This window comes from Festucalex cinctus, chromosome 21, assembly GCF_051991245.1.
Source record: "Festucalex cinctus isolate MCC-2025b chromosome 21, RoL_Fcin_1.0, whole genome shotgun sequence".
Classification (NCBI taxonomy): domain Eukaryota; kingdom Metazoa; phylum Chordata; class Actinopteri; order Syngnathiformes; family Syngnathidae; genus Festucalex; species Festucalex cinctus.
In genome coordinates, this window is record NC_135431.1 from 9,177,107 (window position 1) to 9,197,282 (window position 20,176).

Here is a 20,176-nt window from a genome sequence, read left to right on the forward strand (position 1 = left end):
TACTATTTCTTTTCGGCATCACGTTATTGAAATCTTTTGGGGCTCTACTAATGCTTAACTAAATTTTCAAAATATTCCACAGGGGGCTACCACGTGCACTCTAAAAAGAGAATTGTTGAACCAATTACGATTACAAATTCAGCAATCTTTAAAAAAAATCACTTCAATTTGTAACGCACAATTGAATTAAGTTAATCTAAAGTGAATGTTTAATTAATTAATCACATGAATTAAATTAATCCAAAATGACTCCAAAGTGAATATATTAACTCTATGACTGCCAAAAACGTTTAATCACGATTACTAAAATCACGATGTATGCCGCCATAAACGGTAAATGTCGTCAACTATGGTTGAATAAAATTACTACTATGCCAAAAACTAAAATCCTAAAATGGCCGCTTCATACTGTAGTCATGATAATGAGCGTACATAATTTCACATGATTGACAAAATAAAAAATAAAAAATAAAATAAAAATAAAAAAAATAAAAAAAGGGATGCTACCTTGTGGAAGAAAAACATTACAACGTTTTTGTTTTTTAAATCTTTACTAACTTTCTAATATTGCAAATTTAGAATTCGGTAACATAAACTGACTTTTTTGAGCGTGAGGAAATTCCATCCAAGCGTATAACCCAACAAATGGATTAATAAAACAAATCGCACCTTCACCATGTTACATGAAGCTATTTTGGCACCGCTTTTGCTTTAAGCTCGGCAAACGCTGCATACACAGCGGCGCAGTTATCTCGTTGATAAAGTGGAATGAAGGGGATTTAGAGCAGGTGCAACAGGGCAGATGTGAGGATTAAGATGGAGCTGGAAAGAAATACATGCACTTTTTTTGTGTATATGTGCTTTTGGGCCATCTGTGTACACGCTATATCTGATCTCACTGGAGTGTTGCCAAGTTTTTTTGGTTTTTTTCCTCCACAGATTGACAATCAAACCATTAAAATACATCAGGTTTTAAATGCACATCACACAAAAAAAATAATCCCGACGTGTACAAAGCATCCAAGCTCAAGAGCAGTTAAACTATGCATCCGTTCACTTTTGGGGTGAGGCGATATTGCCTTCTCTTTTGCTGGCTGATGCATCTGCTCAGACTCCACGGGGATGTAACAACATAAAAAGAACAATAAGCTTTTGTTTTTGTTTTTTAATCGCAAACCGCTCTTTGCATTAAGGGAGCAATTTAAAGCACCGTTTCTTTTAAGGGAGGAGATTTGTGGCAATCTTTTCATCCCTTTCCAAAGTAAAAGCAACAACAAACTTCCACTTCATTTACAGGAATGGTGCTAACACAAAGCTAAGTTAGCTAACAACCAAATGCGGTTCATCATTCAGTGTCATGCAGTAGCGTGTTTTGCTGTTTTATATACATTACCTACAGAGCAGAGAGAATATATGTGCCTGAGAATAGTCTTGTATGCTCTGTTTGCATGTGTTGCTGCTCTTTGTGTGTTAAAGTAGCTAGCGTAGCATCTATGCTAATTTTGGCTAGCAGACCTTTGTTGGACAAAATGAAACGGCTTGGTTGAACATTTTGGTGTTTAAATACACAACGTTTAATTTTCTTTTTTTGCTTTATGTCATTTTACAGTAAAGCTCAACTTGGAGTGATAAATAAACAACAAGCACTTTTCAAATTTACAGTAAACAACTCGGAGTGATAAATAGTTTAAAGCAAGCACTTTTCACCTCAGTGAGAACGGGAGAACATTTACCGAGGAATATTTTTAAAAGTGTTTTTTTAACGTTAAATGGGTGAAAAGGGTAACATTATTTTATAAAATGCTCGTGTATTTAATATTTTTCAAACTTTCACCCATCACTGAAGACGGTCAGCCCCATTTTGTTTCTTTGACTGTTCCATTTTATCCACACAACTGTCAGACATTAAGAACGCTAATACAGTGAACCTGTTTATTGCATGAGATACGCACCCAACCGACCCAAAAACCTTTACAAAATAAAAATAAAAAAATATAGCACGGCATGACGGCGTGAAGGTTGAACTCTAATATGGTGTAGATGTCTTTCATCTTACTTTCCCCACAATGCAATGGGTGAAAGGAGTTGTGGGGGTGGGTGAGCTGCGGGGACTTTTATGCGGTATTCTAGGTGTGAAGGCGGGTTTAAATGACGACAAAGAAAGCAGCTGAGAAAGGAATAATGAGACGTGAAGAGGGAGGAAACACGAAAACCGGAGAAAAAAAAGAAAATATCTTGAGCTCTACCGTAAAAAGAAAAATTCAACAAAATAATCCAATAGTGTGTCTGAAGGTTACGATTTCAAAAGTAGCCTTGCAATCAATTGTCGCTGTGTTTGTGCTGTCAGATCCATTCACGAGTATGAAGTGGGACACTTTCAGTCCTTCAGGCTACAAACACTGAATACTCATTTAAAAGAGAATTACATGTCATAATAGAAGACAACAACTGTCAAGCAATTCGACGTGTATTGAACAAGTGCTGAAATAATCTACACATCTTCCATCTCGACAAAAAAACAGAGCGGCGGGGAGTCGCGGCCCTCGGTGACTTGGATGGCAACAAAAACAGCCGACTTCCTAATTAAGGATTCCCTTATGGACATCTGCGCCACGCGCACAAACGCGTACACATTATTAGCGTGCGTGGCTGGCAGCCAGGCCGGATCGGATCAGCGGGATGCGAGCGAGCCACAAGCCAACAACCCAACGAGCATGAAATTAAGGCGCGCACTGTGTTCATTCATGTTAACCCGATTATTGTGATTTTGCTGGGGGGGATAACAATCAATAGTGACGGACTTTGGAGGTGGAGTTCATTCAGCATGAGTCGCACATACTCCACTATAAGAACTTGAGGACTTTTTTTTTTTACATTTAGTTAGCTACATATGCCGACTTTCCAAAAATAAATATTAATTTGGGATAGTCTGCCGTTAGAGTGCCTCATTGTTGGCTGTGAGTGTGTGCAAGTCACACATAAGACGTAAAAGCCAGGAGGGCGAATTAAAAAAAAAAATGACTTGGCTGTCTGCATATGGAAAAGGTCTGCCTTGGCTGCTTTAGAGCGCCTCGTTGTCTACCATGAGTGCATGCATGTTACAAAGAGGAGGAGGAAGAGTAACGTGGAAAAAAATGGACAATGAGTGTGGACAGGGGTTTTGCACTACTTTAGAGCGCCTCATTGTCTACCATGAGTGCATGCATGTTACAGAGAGGAGGAGGAAGAGTAACGTGGGAAAAAAACATTTACAATGTGACAGTCAGAGTGTGGACAGGGGTTTTGCACTACTTTAGAGCGCCTCGTTGTCTACCATGAGTGCATGCATGTTACACAGAGGAGGAGGAAGAGTAACGTGGAAAAATAAAATGTACAATGTGACAGTCAGAGCGTGGACAGGGGTTTTGCACTACTTTAGAGCGCCTCGTTGTCTACCATGAGTGCATGCATGTTACAAAGAGGAGGAGGAAGAGTAACGTGGAAAAAAATGGACAATGAGTGTGGACAGGGGTTTTGCACTACTTTAGAGCGCCTTGTTGTCTACCATGAGTGCATGCATGTTACAGAGAGGAGGAGGAAGAGTAACGTGGGAAAAAAAACATTTACAATGTGACAGTCAGAGTGTGGACAGGGGTTTTGCACTACTTTAGAGTGCCTCGTTGTCTACCATGAGTGCATGCATGTTACACAGAGAAGGAGGAAGAGTAACGTGGAAAAATAAAATGTACAATGTGACAGTCAGAGCGTGGACAGTGGAGAGGGATTTTGCACTCCTTTAGAGCGCCTCGTTGTCACGCCGTGGAAAAGCATCAGAGAACTGTTTTTTTGTTTTTGTTTTGTTTTTTTAACGATTTTGAAGCCTTATTAGACGACATTTATTTCCACTTTACAGGGACTTTAAACACACACACCAAAGGTCAAAATCCAATTCTTCGACAGAGCAACTTTGCACTCGAACTTTTTAAATGAACAATTAACAGAAACATCGTTAAGCGACAAAATAAAGTGTGGTGACGTGCACACACAAACACGCACTCACACACACAAAAGCCAATTATCCTCACATAAAACCACTCGCAAGAAGCCGGCAAAATCAGGGAAGGAGGGCGAATTAAATGCTTTTGTTCAAGTCGTTAATTAGTTGTACTTTCCAGATGCGATACATAAAGTATGATGTTCGATGCTGTTTTGTTCACTACTTTTCATTCATTGAGGGCAGCACTAAAAAAATGGCCCAATGACTAAATCGGGCCCCGTATAACGGATGGATACAAAGCTAAAATTGCAGTCCAAGTGGGTGTTTTTGTTCAGCCTTCGTCATCATCATCTTCCTCACCTCCTTCCCGCGCATTCGCGTATGGGCGTCAGGTTTGTATGAAGACGACAAAAACACAAAAAGGAGCGAGTGGGAGTGGGCATAATGTGTTTGTCACACATTTTAATCCATCTTCCTCAGAAACGCTTTTGTTTTTCCACTCTATTATTTCGGTTTTCAGCTGTCGGGGGACTTTAGCGCTCGCGCTGATCAAAGCGTCCAAGGTCACGTGAAGGTGAAGCGGTATCAGGGTGCGCTCGCCACAGCATGGAAGCGATGCAACGTGGAAGGCGATGATGACGAAGATGAAGATGATGTTCTACTTTGCTCCTCGAAGGGCTTGGATGACATAATTCACGCTGTGCAAACTCTTCTGCTGCTTCAACATTTTTTAATTATTTCGATACGAGTGCAATTCTTTGAACCATTTGCACAAGAGGCATTTTCTGTTCTTTGAATCATATTTTTTTTAAATATGAATAAAATACAACCTATTTTTATCTATTAAAAAAAGAAAAGAAAAAAAGAGTCAAGTGAAATGGAAATTTTGGAATAAAAGATAAAGATAATTGCAACAACAACAAAAAAGAAGTAAAATAAATAATTAAAATAAGACAAATATACAAACGTTAAAATGAACTTAAAAAAAAAAAGACCAAAATGGATGGTTGTGAAAAATGAAATAAAATACAAAATATCAAAAACTAAATGTTTGCAAATAAAAAAACTTAGTAAAAAGCATTAAAATAAACTAAAAAATGACCAAAAACATAAAAAACAAAATTAAACAAAATAAAATAAAACTTACTCAATCATATTTAAAAAAAAAAAATATGAATGAAATAAAACCTATTTTAAACTATTAAAAAAAAAAAAAGTCAAATCAAATCGAAATTTTGGAATAGAAGAATTGAAAAATATAATTGCAATAAAAATAAAGTAAAATAAACAATTAAAATAAGATAAATACAAAAGTTAAAATGAACTTTCAAAACGACCAAAATGGATAATGATTGTAAAAAATTAAATAAAATAGAAAATATAAAAAATGAAATGTTTGCAAATAAAAAACTTATTAAAAAGCATTAAAATAAAGTAAAAATCACCAAAAATATAAAAAAAAAACAAGATTCAACAAAATAAAACTTACTTGAAATAAAATGACTAAAAATCCATCCATAAAATATATTCAAAAGCTAAAAACTTTCATGTAAAAATGATTCGAAGAAATAAAACTCACTACAAATGAAATAAACTATAAACAATAAAATCAAATACTCCTAAATCCTAAAATGTATCAAATGAAACACCATTAAAAAAAATCACCAACTCATAAAAATCACGGAATCGCGAAAATCTGCAGTCAAATGAAATAGAATAAATTATAACAAACAAAAATGACTAAAAAAAAAAAAAAAAAAAAAGGAAATATAATTCATTAGAATGCTAGAAGATACATTTACTTCAAAAATAAAAATATATTTTAAAAAATGACGTAACAAAGTCAGAATAACAAAATTACTAAAAACTAATCAAAGTTTAACAATCATAAAACCTAAAATTTAAAACTGAAACATGAGAAGTTTAATTAGCTAAAAACTAAAATACCCCAGACCCACAAATTCTAAAAAAACTGTTATCCGACAAAAATGCTACAAAAAAATCTATGACAACTTCTACTATAGTAACATTACATTTAATGACATCCAATACATGAACTGTAAGTAAATCGTTCCATTATCAAGATATGCTGTCTTGATTGACACTCAAATCGGGTATCATGTCTTAATTCGAAAACGGCTAGCGGAGAACATTCACAAAGTGTAACGGCAGCCGAATGACTCAGACGGCATCGCCGCTGACTTTTCCGCTAACACCGAGCGGTGTTAATCATTGTAATCACTTGCACGCTCGCTCGTGTCCCCGGGTTCAAGCGTGTTTAATTTCCTCCAGTTTGGTGAAAAGACTTCACGCACACTCGGGTGGCTGACGTGCACACGCATCCGCACACAAAATGGAGTTCAGCACTTTTCAGCACAGTTTTACATCTCTCTCCGGCTCTCTCTCGCTACGTCTGATCAAGATAAAGCGCCGTTATCAGCGACGCTGAAACCAATCACTTGCTCGGCACCCCAATCTCTCCCAGCCGTCGCCGAGTCTCCGACAATTCCTGGAGAAACACTTTGATGGCTTTTTAGCTACAGTGCTACCTTGACTTACAAGTTGAATTTGTTCTGTGGCTACGATCGCAACTTCAATTAATCAAATCTTTTTTCCCCATTTAAATTAATTGAAAAGACATTAATCTGTCCCAGAAAAAAAAAAAGTGCAAAAATCAGCCAATTTTAACTCATTCACTGCCATTGACGGAAAAAGACATCAAATTATGCATTTTTTTGCTGGTCTGGCAATGAATGTGTTAATAGATCTTAGATGTGAGATCATTAATATTCATCAAAAAAGGGGACTTACATGCTTCCCGTGGCCGAGCTGCTGTCTGTGGGCAACGATCCGTTGGACCTCTCCATCTGAGCCAACCTGAGGGACAAACATCATCACTCAACATTTGCGCTGGGAAATGTCACACATTCATCAGAAGAAATAATGGAACCAGAAACACGTGGTACTACTGAAGTAGATTTTTCTGTATTTTTTTTCAACCGCCACAGATGACGGACGGCGTAAAAAATAAATAAAAAAATAAAATAAAAAAATAAACATTTATTGAGAAAGGTAAAATCATGGTGAAAAGCTGTGGCTGGAATATATCTCATTGGGTGGTAACGGGGCTTTTTGACACTGTGACGACAAGGCGCTCTAATGAAGCCACGTTAGTTCAAACACTGATCAACATGGTTGCTGTCAAGTTGGACAATAAAGGGAGAAAAAAAGCTCGACACTTCTGCCTTTGTCACCGTCATGTGCGTGCACGAACAGCCAACAATGAGGCACTCTAAAGTCGCCACACCAGTAAATTATCTCCACAATTAAGTACTACATAGTTCTGTCTTTGCACATTTTTAGCAAACGCCTTAAAAAAAATGAATAATATCTTTAGCTCTTTGACTGCCAAACGTTATCCAAAAAAACCCAACGGTACCAGCCAATTTGGAGCATTTTCACTCACCTTTCAAAGCAAACAGAATATTTTGTGGTATCAAGACATAAACATATGAAAGATTGGATTCCATTCTTTCATGAGAAAAAAAAACTATGTTTATAACTTATTCCGTTCTTTAGTAATCACCATTTGAAATTAGGTCATTTGAGTGACATAAGCGAAAATACAAAAATATTAAGAGAAAAACAAGCTTTTTGTGAAAAGATAAATTTTTTTGCACAACAGTGACTTTGACACTAATATTTTGTGTTTAGTGGCAAGGAAGCGCTGCACAAGACATTGTGCTGCCCATTGAGAAAAAAAAACACGTAATAAACGTAAATTAACGTTTTTGGCGGCATTCATTAGTATTTTAGAATACGTTATTAAACGTTTTTGGCAGTCAAAGAATTAAAAACAAATCTGAATTGACTTAAAGGTTCTTAAAGTACAAAGTGTGAGAGTGTTTTCCACCAATGGTAGAGGATCACAATCCTTCAGCTTTTTATGATTCAGTATTTCCAACTTTTGGCATGCGAGGGTTGTTTTCTTACAAATATCTACTAGCGCAATCTAATAGGAGCACGCGGCTCCGGAGGCGAGGCACTAATGAGCCTGTTTTTCCCGATCTGAGCGTGTAATTACTGAAACTCCGTCACAGGCACAAACGCTTCTTCATGATGAAATGTAACATTTGGCAGAAAATTAGGAGAACGACAGTGTTGCGGTTTTATTTCCGATATTATTGTCATAACACCAAGAGTTGCTTAATTTCTTCTAGAGGCAGCTCGTGTCCCATTTTATAGTAAATGTGAAGCAAAAACATTATCATTTGATCATAGGTAGCAAGCTGTTCTAGTAAATTTCCATTCTGCAGTTAAGTAAATCAACACCCTCAAATCACTACTAAACAGTCAAACCTCGGTTTTTGAACGTAATCCGTTCCAGAAGGCTGTTTTAAAAGCGAATTGTTCGAAATCCAAAACAATTTTTCCCATTATAATTAATGTAAATAATTTTAATCCGTTCCAAGTCTAAAATATTTTTCCAATTTTTATTTTTTTATTTTTAATTTTTTTAAAATATTTTACACCATAAACTGCACTGTATACTGTTTACCATAAATAGAAAAGAAATAGACACCGTTTTATTTGAATAGAAGATATCCTATCTAAAATGATGAAAAAAAAAAATATGCACTTGCTTTCTTTGGACCCATGATTAGGGCCTAATACATCATTCAAAACTTAAAAAAAAAAAAAAAAAAAAAAAGTCAGATTTGCATAAATAACAATGAACAGGTCTGCTCCGAACGAACTTGCTACGGAGGAATCATCCTGGGCATTCGAGTTAGCTCGGCTCCCGAGTGAGTCGCGTTCAGGTACGCTCGGCTTTTTTCAGTTTGGTCGAGAGCCGATTTTTTTTGGACGAGTTCTAAGACATAAAATTCTCGAATTTTCTGGTCGAAAACCAATTTGGTCGAGAACAGAAGCGTTGGAAAGCTGAGGTTTGACTATATATTTGGAGGCTCCATCTTGGAATGAACACGTGCTGGCTGATGAAGAAGCAAAAGCCGCCACCCGCCGCGTAGTCGGCCGGTGGTTTGATGCAGCACACAGCGGTGGCATTACATTATTAGCTCAAAGCCAGCGATGGAGGTCATGTGATCTGAGCATCCATGTCAGGCAAAGACTCTTCAGACTCCTGCTAATGCACTTGAAATGGTGAAAATGACACTAATTATGTTATCATGCGTCAGTCTTTGGCTGTACTCGGTACTGCGAAAAAAAAAAAAAGGGTTTATTTGATCAAATTTAGTGACTGTCTATGGTGCATTTGTGAAAACATCTCCCTGGCAATGATTTAGACTGATGATGATGTTCATATCAGTGCAGCATGTTTTGCCTCGCTCATTTGACAGGCTTTGCAAAGGCTCTTTTTAATGAGGGGGAAAAAATAAATCCATCATTCCCTACTGAATAATGATTTATTTTACATTTTAGGAAACCACATTGATTATATCCTGACTCTTTGTTTTTAGGTCTAAAAATCTCATGATATCATTTGTTTGTTTGGTACACCAAAAATGCTCAGATGTCAGTGTGATGCAGTTTATATTCATAAATAATGTAATAAATCAAAAATTTTGTGAAGAACCATAAAAAGAAGTTTTAGTCAATGTGAGCTGTGACATAACAGGAAGGTTCATAAACTGAGTTACTGGTGGCATTCCACAAGGCTCGCTACTCAGTCCTGCAAATATTTACTGCAATTATGACTTTGCTAAGCTCACGATACAATAATTATCACGATGTTGTGGGGAGGTTGGCGATATTTAAAAAAGATAACAATATTGAAAAAAAATGAGCTCATACTAAAAAAAAAAAAAAACTCAACTAAACTCAAGTTTATTTATATCGCACTTTCAAAGCACAATATTGTGCTTCTGTGCATAACAGCAATACATATAAACAGCCTGCAATCTCTAATAACACTTAATACTGAGGAATTTACTCACCTAATGCAAGCACACATTGACTTCCTCCACATATTGACTTGCTTCACAAGCATATTGCAATCCCCTCATCTGACAATTAGTGATTTTAAACATAGGAGGACCAAAACATACCAAATGAAAATTCAACTGCACTAAAAAACTAGCCACCAGAGGGTGCTAGAACTGCACAAATGAAAATCAACCTGACTTTTTTTTTTTTTTTTTTTAAACAGATGTGTAACTTTTAAATATCATAAACATGACGACGACGATATTGTGGCAGTTTTAGTACCACGATATTGCCATTATCGTTACATCTCTAGTCCGAGTACACTACAAACTCAACATAGGAATCGTAACACCAGGAATTAATTTATTTACTTGTAGATGAATACTGCTGGTGTTCCACAAGGTAAACAGATAAATAATGTAAACATTATCTACATAGGAATCCCTTGATGAAAAATCAGAGCTCATATGATAATGCTCAAATGTTGCTTGGGATACCTGCTGGCGTACTGCTCTATCCTGGAATGGGTGTCGTCATGGGGCAAGTGAAGTGACTGGGACAGCCTGGAGACGAATGGCGTAATGGAGATGAATGAGTTTGGGCGGGCCACCAAAACCTCATTAAAAGGATTCACAGGCACGCGCACACACACATACACACATCCACAACGTCATCCTGCAAAGAGGAATGAGGGAACCGGATGATCGACGAGGAGACCGGAGGGCTTTCGACAGCCGCCGCTTTAAGGAGAGGAAGTGAGCAGACGCGGCGGCGTCACGTGCGCAGCCAGTGTGGATGAGGCAGGCAGGCAGGCAACATGCAATTCAGGCATGGTTTAGTTGAGGTGAGGCGGGGAGGCGAGGGGGGGAAATGCCGGACGACGAGTGGTTTGTTATGTAATAAATAAGTATTCAAAATAAATAAAAGGGCATTCCGGTGCTCGGTCGTGGCTACTCACTCGTACTGCTCCGGACACATGCTGATGAGGGTGACGGGACTGTAAGAGGAGGGGAGGAAGAGGGGGTTGGGTTGGGTTGAGGGGGTACCAGAAAACATGGCCGGGTCAAATCCACTCAGTGTGGGTCACAAAAACACAGCAGGTGAGGGAAAGGGCAGCGGAAGGAAGACAACTGGCCGAAAAAGTAACATTGAAGGAAGTCGTCCAGTCAATTCTTGAACCATTTGACTTCAGCTATGTTCATTTTTATTTTCTTTTTTGTTTGAATTGAGTTACTGTTGTTGTAGGATTTTCACTTAGTGTAATTTGTAATTTAGTAACTTAGTAAAACATTTTTAAAATTAGCATAAAATAAAATGTAGACAACAGAATGATCAATAGTTGTTTGTGTTGATTTTTTAAATTACAGAATTTGGTTACTTTTTTTAATTTTTTTATAGAAACAATCATGTTTTTGATGGTAACTCCCAATGGTAAACTCCACATCGAATTTTAAATAAAAGCTTAAAAATTAAAAATTTGTTTACATGTTGAAAATTTATATAAAGAAAAAAACTGTCACACTTGACAGTTTTGAAAATTTCTTGGGTGTATGCAAAACAATCCAAATTTACGCAAAATAAAAAAAAAAAAAAAAAGAAATTAATTAAAATAATATGTATTATTAGAATATACAACGGTATATTAGGGCCACATTTATATATATATTTTTTTAGAGGGGGTAAAATTCTGAGAAAAAAAACTCACAAATTAGCGAGAAATAAACTTGCAAATTTGCGACTTTCTTAAGTGGCACATTTGCAAAAATGTCAAAAGTGTCACTTTATAAAGTCGCAAATTTGCGAAATTTTTTGCTCGGAATATTATCCATAAAAATACATATTTATACATGGCCCTAATACGCCTTATAAGAATACATCAAATATACTCTAAAATAAATAAATTCATACATCCAGTTAAATCATAATAATTGAAAGGTTAAACATGTATTATATATCTCGTTTTTTTTTAAATTATTATTTTTCTAAACAATGCCTTTCTGCCTTGGGGGAGGCAACCCTGCAGGAGTCGTTCTTCAGAATGTGAGCTGAGGACGAGGAGGAGGGAGGGTGGGTGGTGTGTGTGTGTGTGTGTGTGTGTGTGGGGGGGGGGGGGGGGGGGTTGAGGGAGACTCAGCCTCCATCCATCTGCAAGGCGCAAGTGGATGGTGGAGAACGTCCCAGGCTAGTGAGTCATTATGTGGACATTAGTGCACAAGTAGGAGTGCTTGAAGACAAAGGAGATTTTGGATAAAGGCACGCAGAAAATGGGGGAAAAAAAAAATATATATATATTTTTTTTTAACTCTTTGACTGCCAAAAACGTTTAATAACGATCAGTAAAATCACCACGTATATTGCCATAAACGTTAAATAACGTCAACAATTTTTATTTATTTATTTATTTATTCTCAGTGCAACGTCTAAGTGCAGCTCTGCCTGGTCAATGGGTTGTGGAATCTAAAACACTCTAAACTATGGCCAGGAGATGGAAGCATTGTATCTCTTTTTCGTCAATGATCAAAGCCTCTGTCCTATCAAAGTTTTTCTTTGATAGCGTGTGGCAGTAAAAGAGTTAAAAATTGCTACCGTGAGACGATGAAGTCCAAAAAAAGCCACAATAATTATTATGTATGTTTATTATTAATTAAATTAAAAATGACCATTGGGAAATGTTTTTATTATTATTATTATTATTATTATTATTATTAGTTATTTATTATTATCACCATCATCATGAGCCAACAATTTTATTTTATATATTCAAAATAATGTAATCAAGTATTATATAATATAATAAATTATTGTGTCATTATTTTCTGATTTTTAAAAATAATTTATAACACGCCATGTGAAGCAAGAAAAAAATAGGCGGGGTGATAAGAGTGATGATAGTGTGGTGGTGGTGGTGGGGGGGGGGGTCGGTATCACACGGTCTTAAAGTTAAAGGGCTCTCTGTGGGTTGTTTATTTTTTTTTCCCACACATTGCTGCGCGAGGATGTTAATCAGCCTTGGCGCCGCTTCTACATTAAGGAGAGCTACGGTGCAGCTGCAACAAATACTGTGCCAAAGCATAATTAAGTAAAACACAGGAGAGGAAAGGGGGGGGGGGGGGGGGGGGGCACTCCTTATACGGTGGTGCGCAGGTGCGTGAGGAGATTTGTTATGAAAATGCCAGATGTTCATTTTTGAAAAGAGTTTCATCAACCGTAGGCCACAGTGGGAGCTAAAAAGTGGAAAGCTGGTTGGCTTCCAACTTCTAATTTTTACATTCAATGAATTGTTGAGCTACAATGCAAGTTGGTTGAGCTGAATTGTTTTTTTTTTTCCAGTGACACTTACGTTTCCATGTTGTCGCCCTCGAGGACCGTCTGGACCGGTAAGTATCCCAGTCTAGGGTGCTTGGCGAAGTACTTTTTGGAGCGGAATTTGTTCTTCAGCACTTTGGTAAAATCTCGCATGTCCTCGCCCGACGTCGTCTAGTGGAGAGAAAAGGGGACACCGAATGTCAACGTGTGGGCGTGCATTTTTTAATATTATTTTGTGTCAACTATTCCTGTTATGTTTCCCTCAAAGTTGACAGAATGGAAGTTTGGAGCCGTCTTTGCAACCTTGTGCGGGAGAACAACATCCCCGAGCTACCTCAAGTGTCAAAAATCATCCTAAACCAATCGCAGCCTCGTTTTGACATCCCTGAAAGCATTTTTGACGTTGTGCATCTGCTACCGTTCGCCTTGACTTATGAGCGCCTGTATGTGAGCTCAATTCACATCAGGTGGTTCGGCAAATAAACAGAAAAGGTGTTTACTGACACTCTCAAATTAAACATAAAACAAACATTGTGTATTTAAAAAAAAAAAAACACACACAGCCTTGAGTGCTAGCTTAAATGAAACGCCACAGGCACAATTAGCATCAATCTTTTGGCAATGGATATTTGAACACAACCATTGCAGCAACACAGAAAATATAATTTTATTCACAGTCATATATTCTTTATCCTCAGTGAAAAATGACTGCTGAGTTGCGTATACCGCAAAAACTGACCCGGTGGCTAAAAACTGAATGAATCTTTCTAATTCCATTTAAGGATATTATTACTGCATGTTTAAATAAAGTATAATATTACAGACAACAATCTTTCCTCATTAACACATTCACTGCCATTGACGTCTATAGACGTCAAAGATTCATTTTAGCTGGACTGGCAGTGAATGAGTTAAAAAGAACATTACAGGGTTTGACGTGTACAAAACTTCTTTCACTCTGGTGACCACTCACATACGTAGGGATGGGCGAGTACCGATACTATTGGGCTGATACTCGGTCTTGTTTAAATGTATCAGTACTTGTGACTTGTGGCTGTTTACAACCAGGAAGTACAAATTAGTAAAATAGAAAAAAATATTAATTTCAAGTAATTTTAAATACAGTAATATATTGGGATATATGTCTTTGTTTAAAATTATTTGTCATTGTTTTTTTGGGTGAAAATTGATGTATTAAAACAAAAATTATATCGATAATCGCGGTATCATCATATCGTGAGATAATGGTCATCGTGAGGCTTGTATCGTATCGCATATCGTATCGTGAGGTAGCCAGAGGTTCCCACCCCGAGCGACCACTCAAGATTTAAGCGGTATCGAACATCTCTAAAATATATTCTGTTCCGTCTCTGTGTCCGAGTATCGATCTTCGCCGTACTTGAGGTCAACGCGGCGCCGGCGCACTCTGTAAAACAAGTCTTCCTCCTCCATTAATCTCATCGCACACTTTTCCCTCCGTGACGGTGACGAGTTGCGACCGCTCAGAGGCCCTCGCGGAGCTCCACGCCTCTGCTGATAAGGTCACTTTTTCTCCCCCCCGGTTTTCCATCAGCGCAAAGCGTCTTTTGTCTCCTTCGTCAGGCTTGCCAGACTGCTGCCAAATATTCTCCAAACGTCGTCGCATTGATCGCTCGCCTTCATGTGCTGGGGAGCTCGTCAGCGCAGCAGGAGTGAAGACGAAGCAAATGCGCTTTAAAGTCACTCGGCGCCGATTGACAGGCGCTCGTCTGACCGCAGTCAATATTCATCCCATTTGCAAAATTGGAAAAGCAGATTAAAAGACAAAAAATAAGAGAAAACTAGTTTGATATTGGAATGAGTTTGTATAAATCGGAGCTAAATTACAAAGAGGCTCATTTTCACAGATGTACCTTTGATTACATTCGAGCTGCACGGAAATTGCTTTCCCCGAGAAATCAAATAAAAATGAGTATTACTTCATCATTACTGGATGGACATTTGAATTTGACGAGAGGCTGTCTCAAGTATTGATGGAGCGGTAAACAAAATATAACTGAACGCTTCATGACGGATCTATTATGAATTGTAATCATTTTAATTAGGGGTGGGATACGACATGATACGATATGCGATACAAGGCTCACAATAACGATTATCTCACGATATGACGATACCACGATTATCAATATATATTGCTCAGGTAATAAATACGCAATAATCTACGATAAAATTAATCATAAAATAATAACAACATAAATACATAAAAATCAATAAATAATAATAAAAAATAAATAAAAATTAAAAATCACATTATAATAACTAATGTAAATAAATTTAATATAAATACATAATATAATACATAAACATATATAATATATATAAATATATACATAAAATAAAATAATAATAATAATAATAATAATAATAAATAAATAAATAAATAAATACATTATATACATAATAATTAACCTAACAATATGTAATATCCATCTGGTACCTCTCCACAGTGATTTCGTCAGGAAAAGTCGTCAATTCTGTACAATAATTTGAGCTGATTGGACGATGCGACATTCTACACGTTTGTTTTAACCAATCACGGCCACGGATGAAAATTCCATGTTCGTTCTTGCCGAAGGGGGGGAAAAAGCACGAACATTCTGCGAGAACAAAATTAATTGTAGCGTCCGTTCATGTTGGGTTTGTTTGTTAGCTCCGGAGTCGGTGCGAGCTTCCTGGTTTCGTCACAGTTACATATCCCGCCCCCAAACACAATGCCGCTCTGTGATTGGTCCGAACCTTATCTGCGGGAGCGGTACAAGATATATTCTCCGGAGTTCGTGAAATCACAAATACTGCGAGAATTCATCTTGCGAGAGCAAAGTTACATAGTAATAATAATTTAAAAAAACTTGCTCACCGGCGTGCAGTACTCCACCATGGGATAGTTGAGCTTGTGGCCCTTGGCAGTGCGCCCGGAGAAGAAGCAGCTCTGACACACGTCGTAGTTGAAATGCTTCAGGCTGCGATACCTGCGCATAAAAAGGGGAGACAAAAGTCAGGTGTTTTTTCTGTAATGCAATTAAAAAAAACAAAAAATGTCACACATTCTGGATTCATTACAGATCAACTGAAATATTGCAAGCCTTTTATGATTTTTAATATTGCTGATTATGGCTTACAGCTTAAGAAAACTCAAGTATCCATATCTCAAAATATTAGAATATTTCCTTAGACCAAGTAAAAAATAAATAAATAAATAAATAAATACAAATGCCATAATCAGCAATAATAAAACGTTTTTGTTTTTTAAGTAAGTAAATTTTCCAAGAAAAGTCGTAAAAATATTTGACATTATCTGACATTTATATTTGACGACAATTTCATGCTATGTCGCAATTTTATGAGGTCGTAATTTTCTGGAAAAAAAAAAAAAAAAAAAAAAAAAAGTCACATTTTCAAGAGAAATTGCAACTTTCTAAAATAGTCTTTTTTTCCTCATTATCTTATTAAAATTAAGTCATAATTTAAGTGAAAAAAGTCTATAGAAAAATTTTAATCGTATGAAAACAGAGTCAGAAATTCTCTGAGAATAACATTAAAATTTTAATTTCCGAATTTAACCTGCGTAATTTAGTTGGACTGTTGAGAATGTTGCCAATGCAGTACAAGTTTTTTTTTTTTTTTTTTTTTTTTTTTTAAAGAATTGAAAATCAATAAATGGCAGTTCTTAAAAAAAAAAAAAAAAAAAAAAAAAGTTAGTTTTTGCTTCACATGGGAATTTTGACACTTCTCTCCTAACATAACTTTATTCCCTTAAATTCTCAAAAGAATTTGACATTTTGATTCATTTTCAATTCCCTCCTCTTAGTCAATTCAAGCTCCCCTGGTGGTCGATTGCCTGCCGCCCAGCCGTCCTCCACACGCCCACACACTATAACAACCTCCTCTGAGTGCCGACAGAGTGGCAGACAATTGCATTTCCGCTCAAAACGCTTCTCAATAGGACAACACCTCCATCCTGGTCAGGCGGAGCCAGAAAGCCATTTAGCGGTAAAAAAAAAAAAAAAAGAAGCAGCGAGAAGACAGACATAATAGCTGGAGTCCTTTATCTCTTTCCTCTGTGGGAGCTTGGCTGACGGATGAGCCCTCACAAGTCGTATATCACGGAGCTCAACTGCTCGCACGAGTCAAAGACACCATTATGGGCTGCGTATAGTCATGAGGGGGGGGGGGCGTTCAGTCACCTTCAGAGCGGGATGGGCCCACATGCTCCCTCGAAACTCAAAAGTCTTGAGTTCACAGAAGAAATAGTGTCTCGTTTGCAGTTACTCAACACGCAGATTTGCCATTTTACAGCTGAACTCTAGATTCGTGTTTGCTGGCACCCACGTCACTCACCTTCCAAGTCACTCAGGATAACGACAATATCGTGATATCACGGTTATTAAAACTGCCACAATATATCGTCGTCTTCATGTCACAATATTAAAAGCAGCACATCTGTTTAAAAAAAAAAGGTTGGGCTGATTTCCATTTGTGCAGTTCTAGCACCTAGGTGGCAATTTTTTTTTCTTTTTTAGTGCAGTTTAATTTTCACAAGGCATGTTTTGGCCCTTTTAGTTTAAAATCTACGCTAATGGTCAGATGAAGGGGAACCTAATTTGCTTGTGAACTGAGTCATTATGTGTCGGAACTCAATGTGTGCTTGCATTAGAAACCAAGTCATCTATATATATATATATATATATATATATATATATATATATATATATATATATATATATATATATATAAATAATATTTATAATATTTTGATAGTATTTTTCATTGCTGTATTTAGGGATGTCACGATAAGGGCAATATCATGATATCGCAATATTAAAACTGCCACAATATTGTCAGTGTCATGTTCATAATATTTTAAATATTGTTAAAAAAGTCAGGTTGATTTCCATTTGTGCAGTTCTAACGCCCTCTAGTGGCTAGTTTATTAGTTTATTTAATTTTCATTAGGGATGTTTTGGCCTTCTATGTTTCAAATCTATGCTAATTGTCAGATAAAGGGGAACCTAATTTGCTTGTGAAGTGATCAATGTTTGCTTGCATTAGCAATAAAGCGCCTCAATATTGTTATTAGAGATTGTAGGTGGTTTATATGCATTGCTGTTATGTACAAAAGCACAATATTGTTTTTTTTGTATGAGCTCTCTTTTTTTTACAATATTGTGATCTTTTTTAAATATCGTCAACCTCCCCACAATATTGTGATAATTATCATATTGTGACCTTCACATCGTGATAATATCGTATCGTGATGTTTGGATATCGTTACATCCCTACATGTCACATGCTCATATTTCAAATGCTCACTCGGCACTTTCCTTCCTTCTCCTGTCATCAATCAGTGACAAAAGACACTTGATTCATCAAACTATTTGTCTTGTTTCGCTTGAAAGACGACCATTCATACATTCATTAAAAAAAAAATTAATAAATAAATCAGGACAAAAAAGGTGTGCATGTGTTATGTGTTGTTTGCCAACATCCTTTGTGAAGGTTTGAAGCTGTGGAGCTTTAAATGCTATTTAGTCAGTAGTCTGGCCTCTGCTGACATTTCGATAAATGCCCAGCAGAGCAGAGCTGCCCTTTATGATTAACAGCAAACAACCAGCGTGTGCGCTTGTCTGCCTTTCAACTGCGCACGCACACACTCACTTACTCGCAAGCTCCATTTAACACAAAGCGCCGGCCGGGTCAGGCAGCGCGAAGACGCGTACCTGAAGCCCACAATGGGACACTCCTTGCAGATGTTGCATTTGGCCTGATGCTTGGCCGTCTCGGCGGCGGCCACTCGGTGCAGGACGGGGAGCCAAACCATGGACTGAGGCTCCAGACGCATCCAGTCCACAAACTGCCGGGGCTCCAGCTCCACCTTGCTGGTCGCCTACGAGACAAAAGAGGACAAGGAAATCGTGTTTAGAACATTTGATAAACACTGAATTGTTTAACTGCTTGTCTCCCTTGAGTTTAATTATTCTACATGGTTAAAAAAATAAAATAATAATAATAATAATAATAATAATTATATATATATATTATAATAATAATAATAATAATTTAATAGATTTTACTTTTTATTTTACAGTTTTTCTATATTTTAAAAATACTATTTAATTTACAAAAATAAACAATTTTGACATGTCAAATGTAAAATAAAATGAAATCACTGTAAATGTAAAAAAACAACAACAAAAAAACAATATTTCTGTTCTTAAAAAACAAAAAAACAAAAAAACAAACATATTGACCATTAGAATACATATATTGACTGTTAAAATTTCACGGGTATTTGTCTGTTATTTAATGGAATAAACTGTAAAATTCAGTAACTCACTTGTTGCTAGGCAGAATTAAATTATAAAGAGACAAAAAAAAAGAAAAAAAAATTATCCAGATCAGTAACTCACTTGTTGCTATGCAGAATTTGATTATAAAGAGACGAACGAAAAAAAATGATCCATATCAGTAGCTCACTTGTTGCTATGCAGAATTCAATTATAAAGAGATGAATGAAAAAAATGATCCATATCAGTGGCTCACTTGTTGCTATGCAGAATTCAATTATAAAGAGATGAATGAAAAAAATGATCCATATCAGTGGCTCACTTGTTGCTAGGCAGAATTAAATTGTAAAGAGATTAATTTAAAAAAATGGTCCAGACCAGTAACTCACTTGTTGCTAGGCAGAATTCACAAGGCATGATTTCTATTTTGGTCTAAGCATCACCACTCTACTAAGTTTTGCACATTTACTTCAAATGACTGCTGTAAAAAAAATTAACAAAAAAAAATAAATCTAGACTTTTTGCACAGTGCTATGAAAATCTTTTGAACGGCCTTGATGTCTTTCCTTGCTAAAAGTCAGAACGGTAGAATTACGGTGTTTACAGATGAGCTAGCGCAGCG

The 20,176-nt window shown here is 36.7% G+C and overlaps 1 protein-coding gene across 6 annotated transcripts in view; it reads right to left on the reverse strand.

The window, feature by feature from the left end:
• Nucleotides 1-20,176, reverse strand: part of utrn (utrophin) — a 175,129-nt gene that overhangs the window by 7,580 nt on the left and 147,373 nt on the right. For 3 of the 6 annotated variants that reach the window (XM_077509932.1, XM_077509931.1, XM_077509936.1), the window contains 6 exons: nucleotides 18,988-19,154; nucleotides 16,128-16,239; nucleotides 13,263-13,399; nucleotides 10,881-10,919; nucleotides 10,420-10,485; nucleotides 6,788-6,853 (listed from right to left, as the gene is read on the reverse strand). In XM_077509932.1, coding sequence (XP_077366058.1) covers nucleotides 6,788-6,853; nucleotides 10,420-10,485; nucleotides 10,881-10,919; nucleotides 13,263-13,399; nucleotides 16,128-16,239; nucleotides 18,988-19,154 — 587 coding nt within the window. The remainder of the gene's footprint in view (nucleotides 1-6,787; nucleotides 6,854-10,419; nucleotides 10,486-10,880; nucleotides 10,920-13,262; nucleotides 13,400-16,127; nucleotides 16,240-18,987; nucleotides 19,155-20,176) is intronic. The other 3 variants (XM_077509933.1, XM_077509934.1, XM_077509935.1) reach the window with 3 other exon arrangements.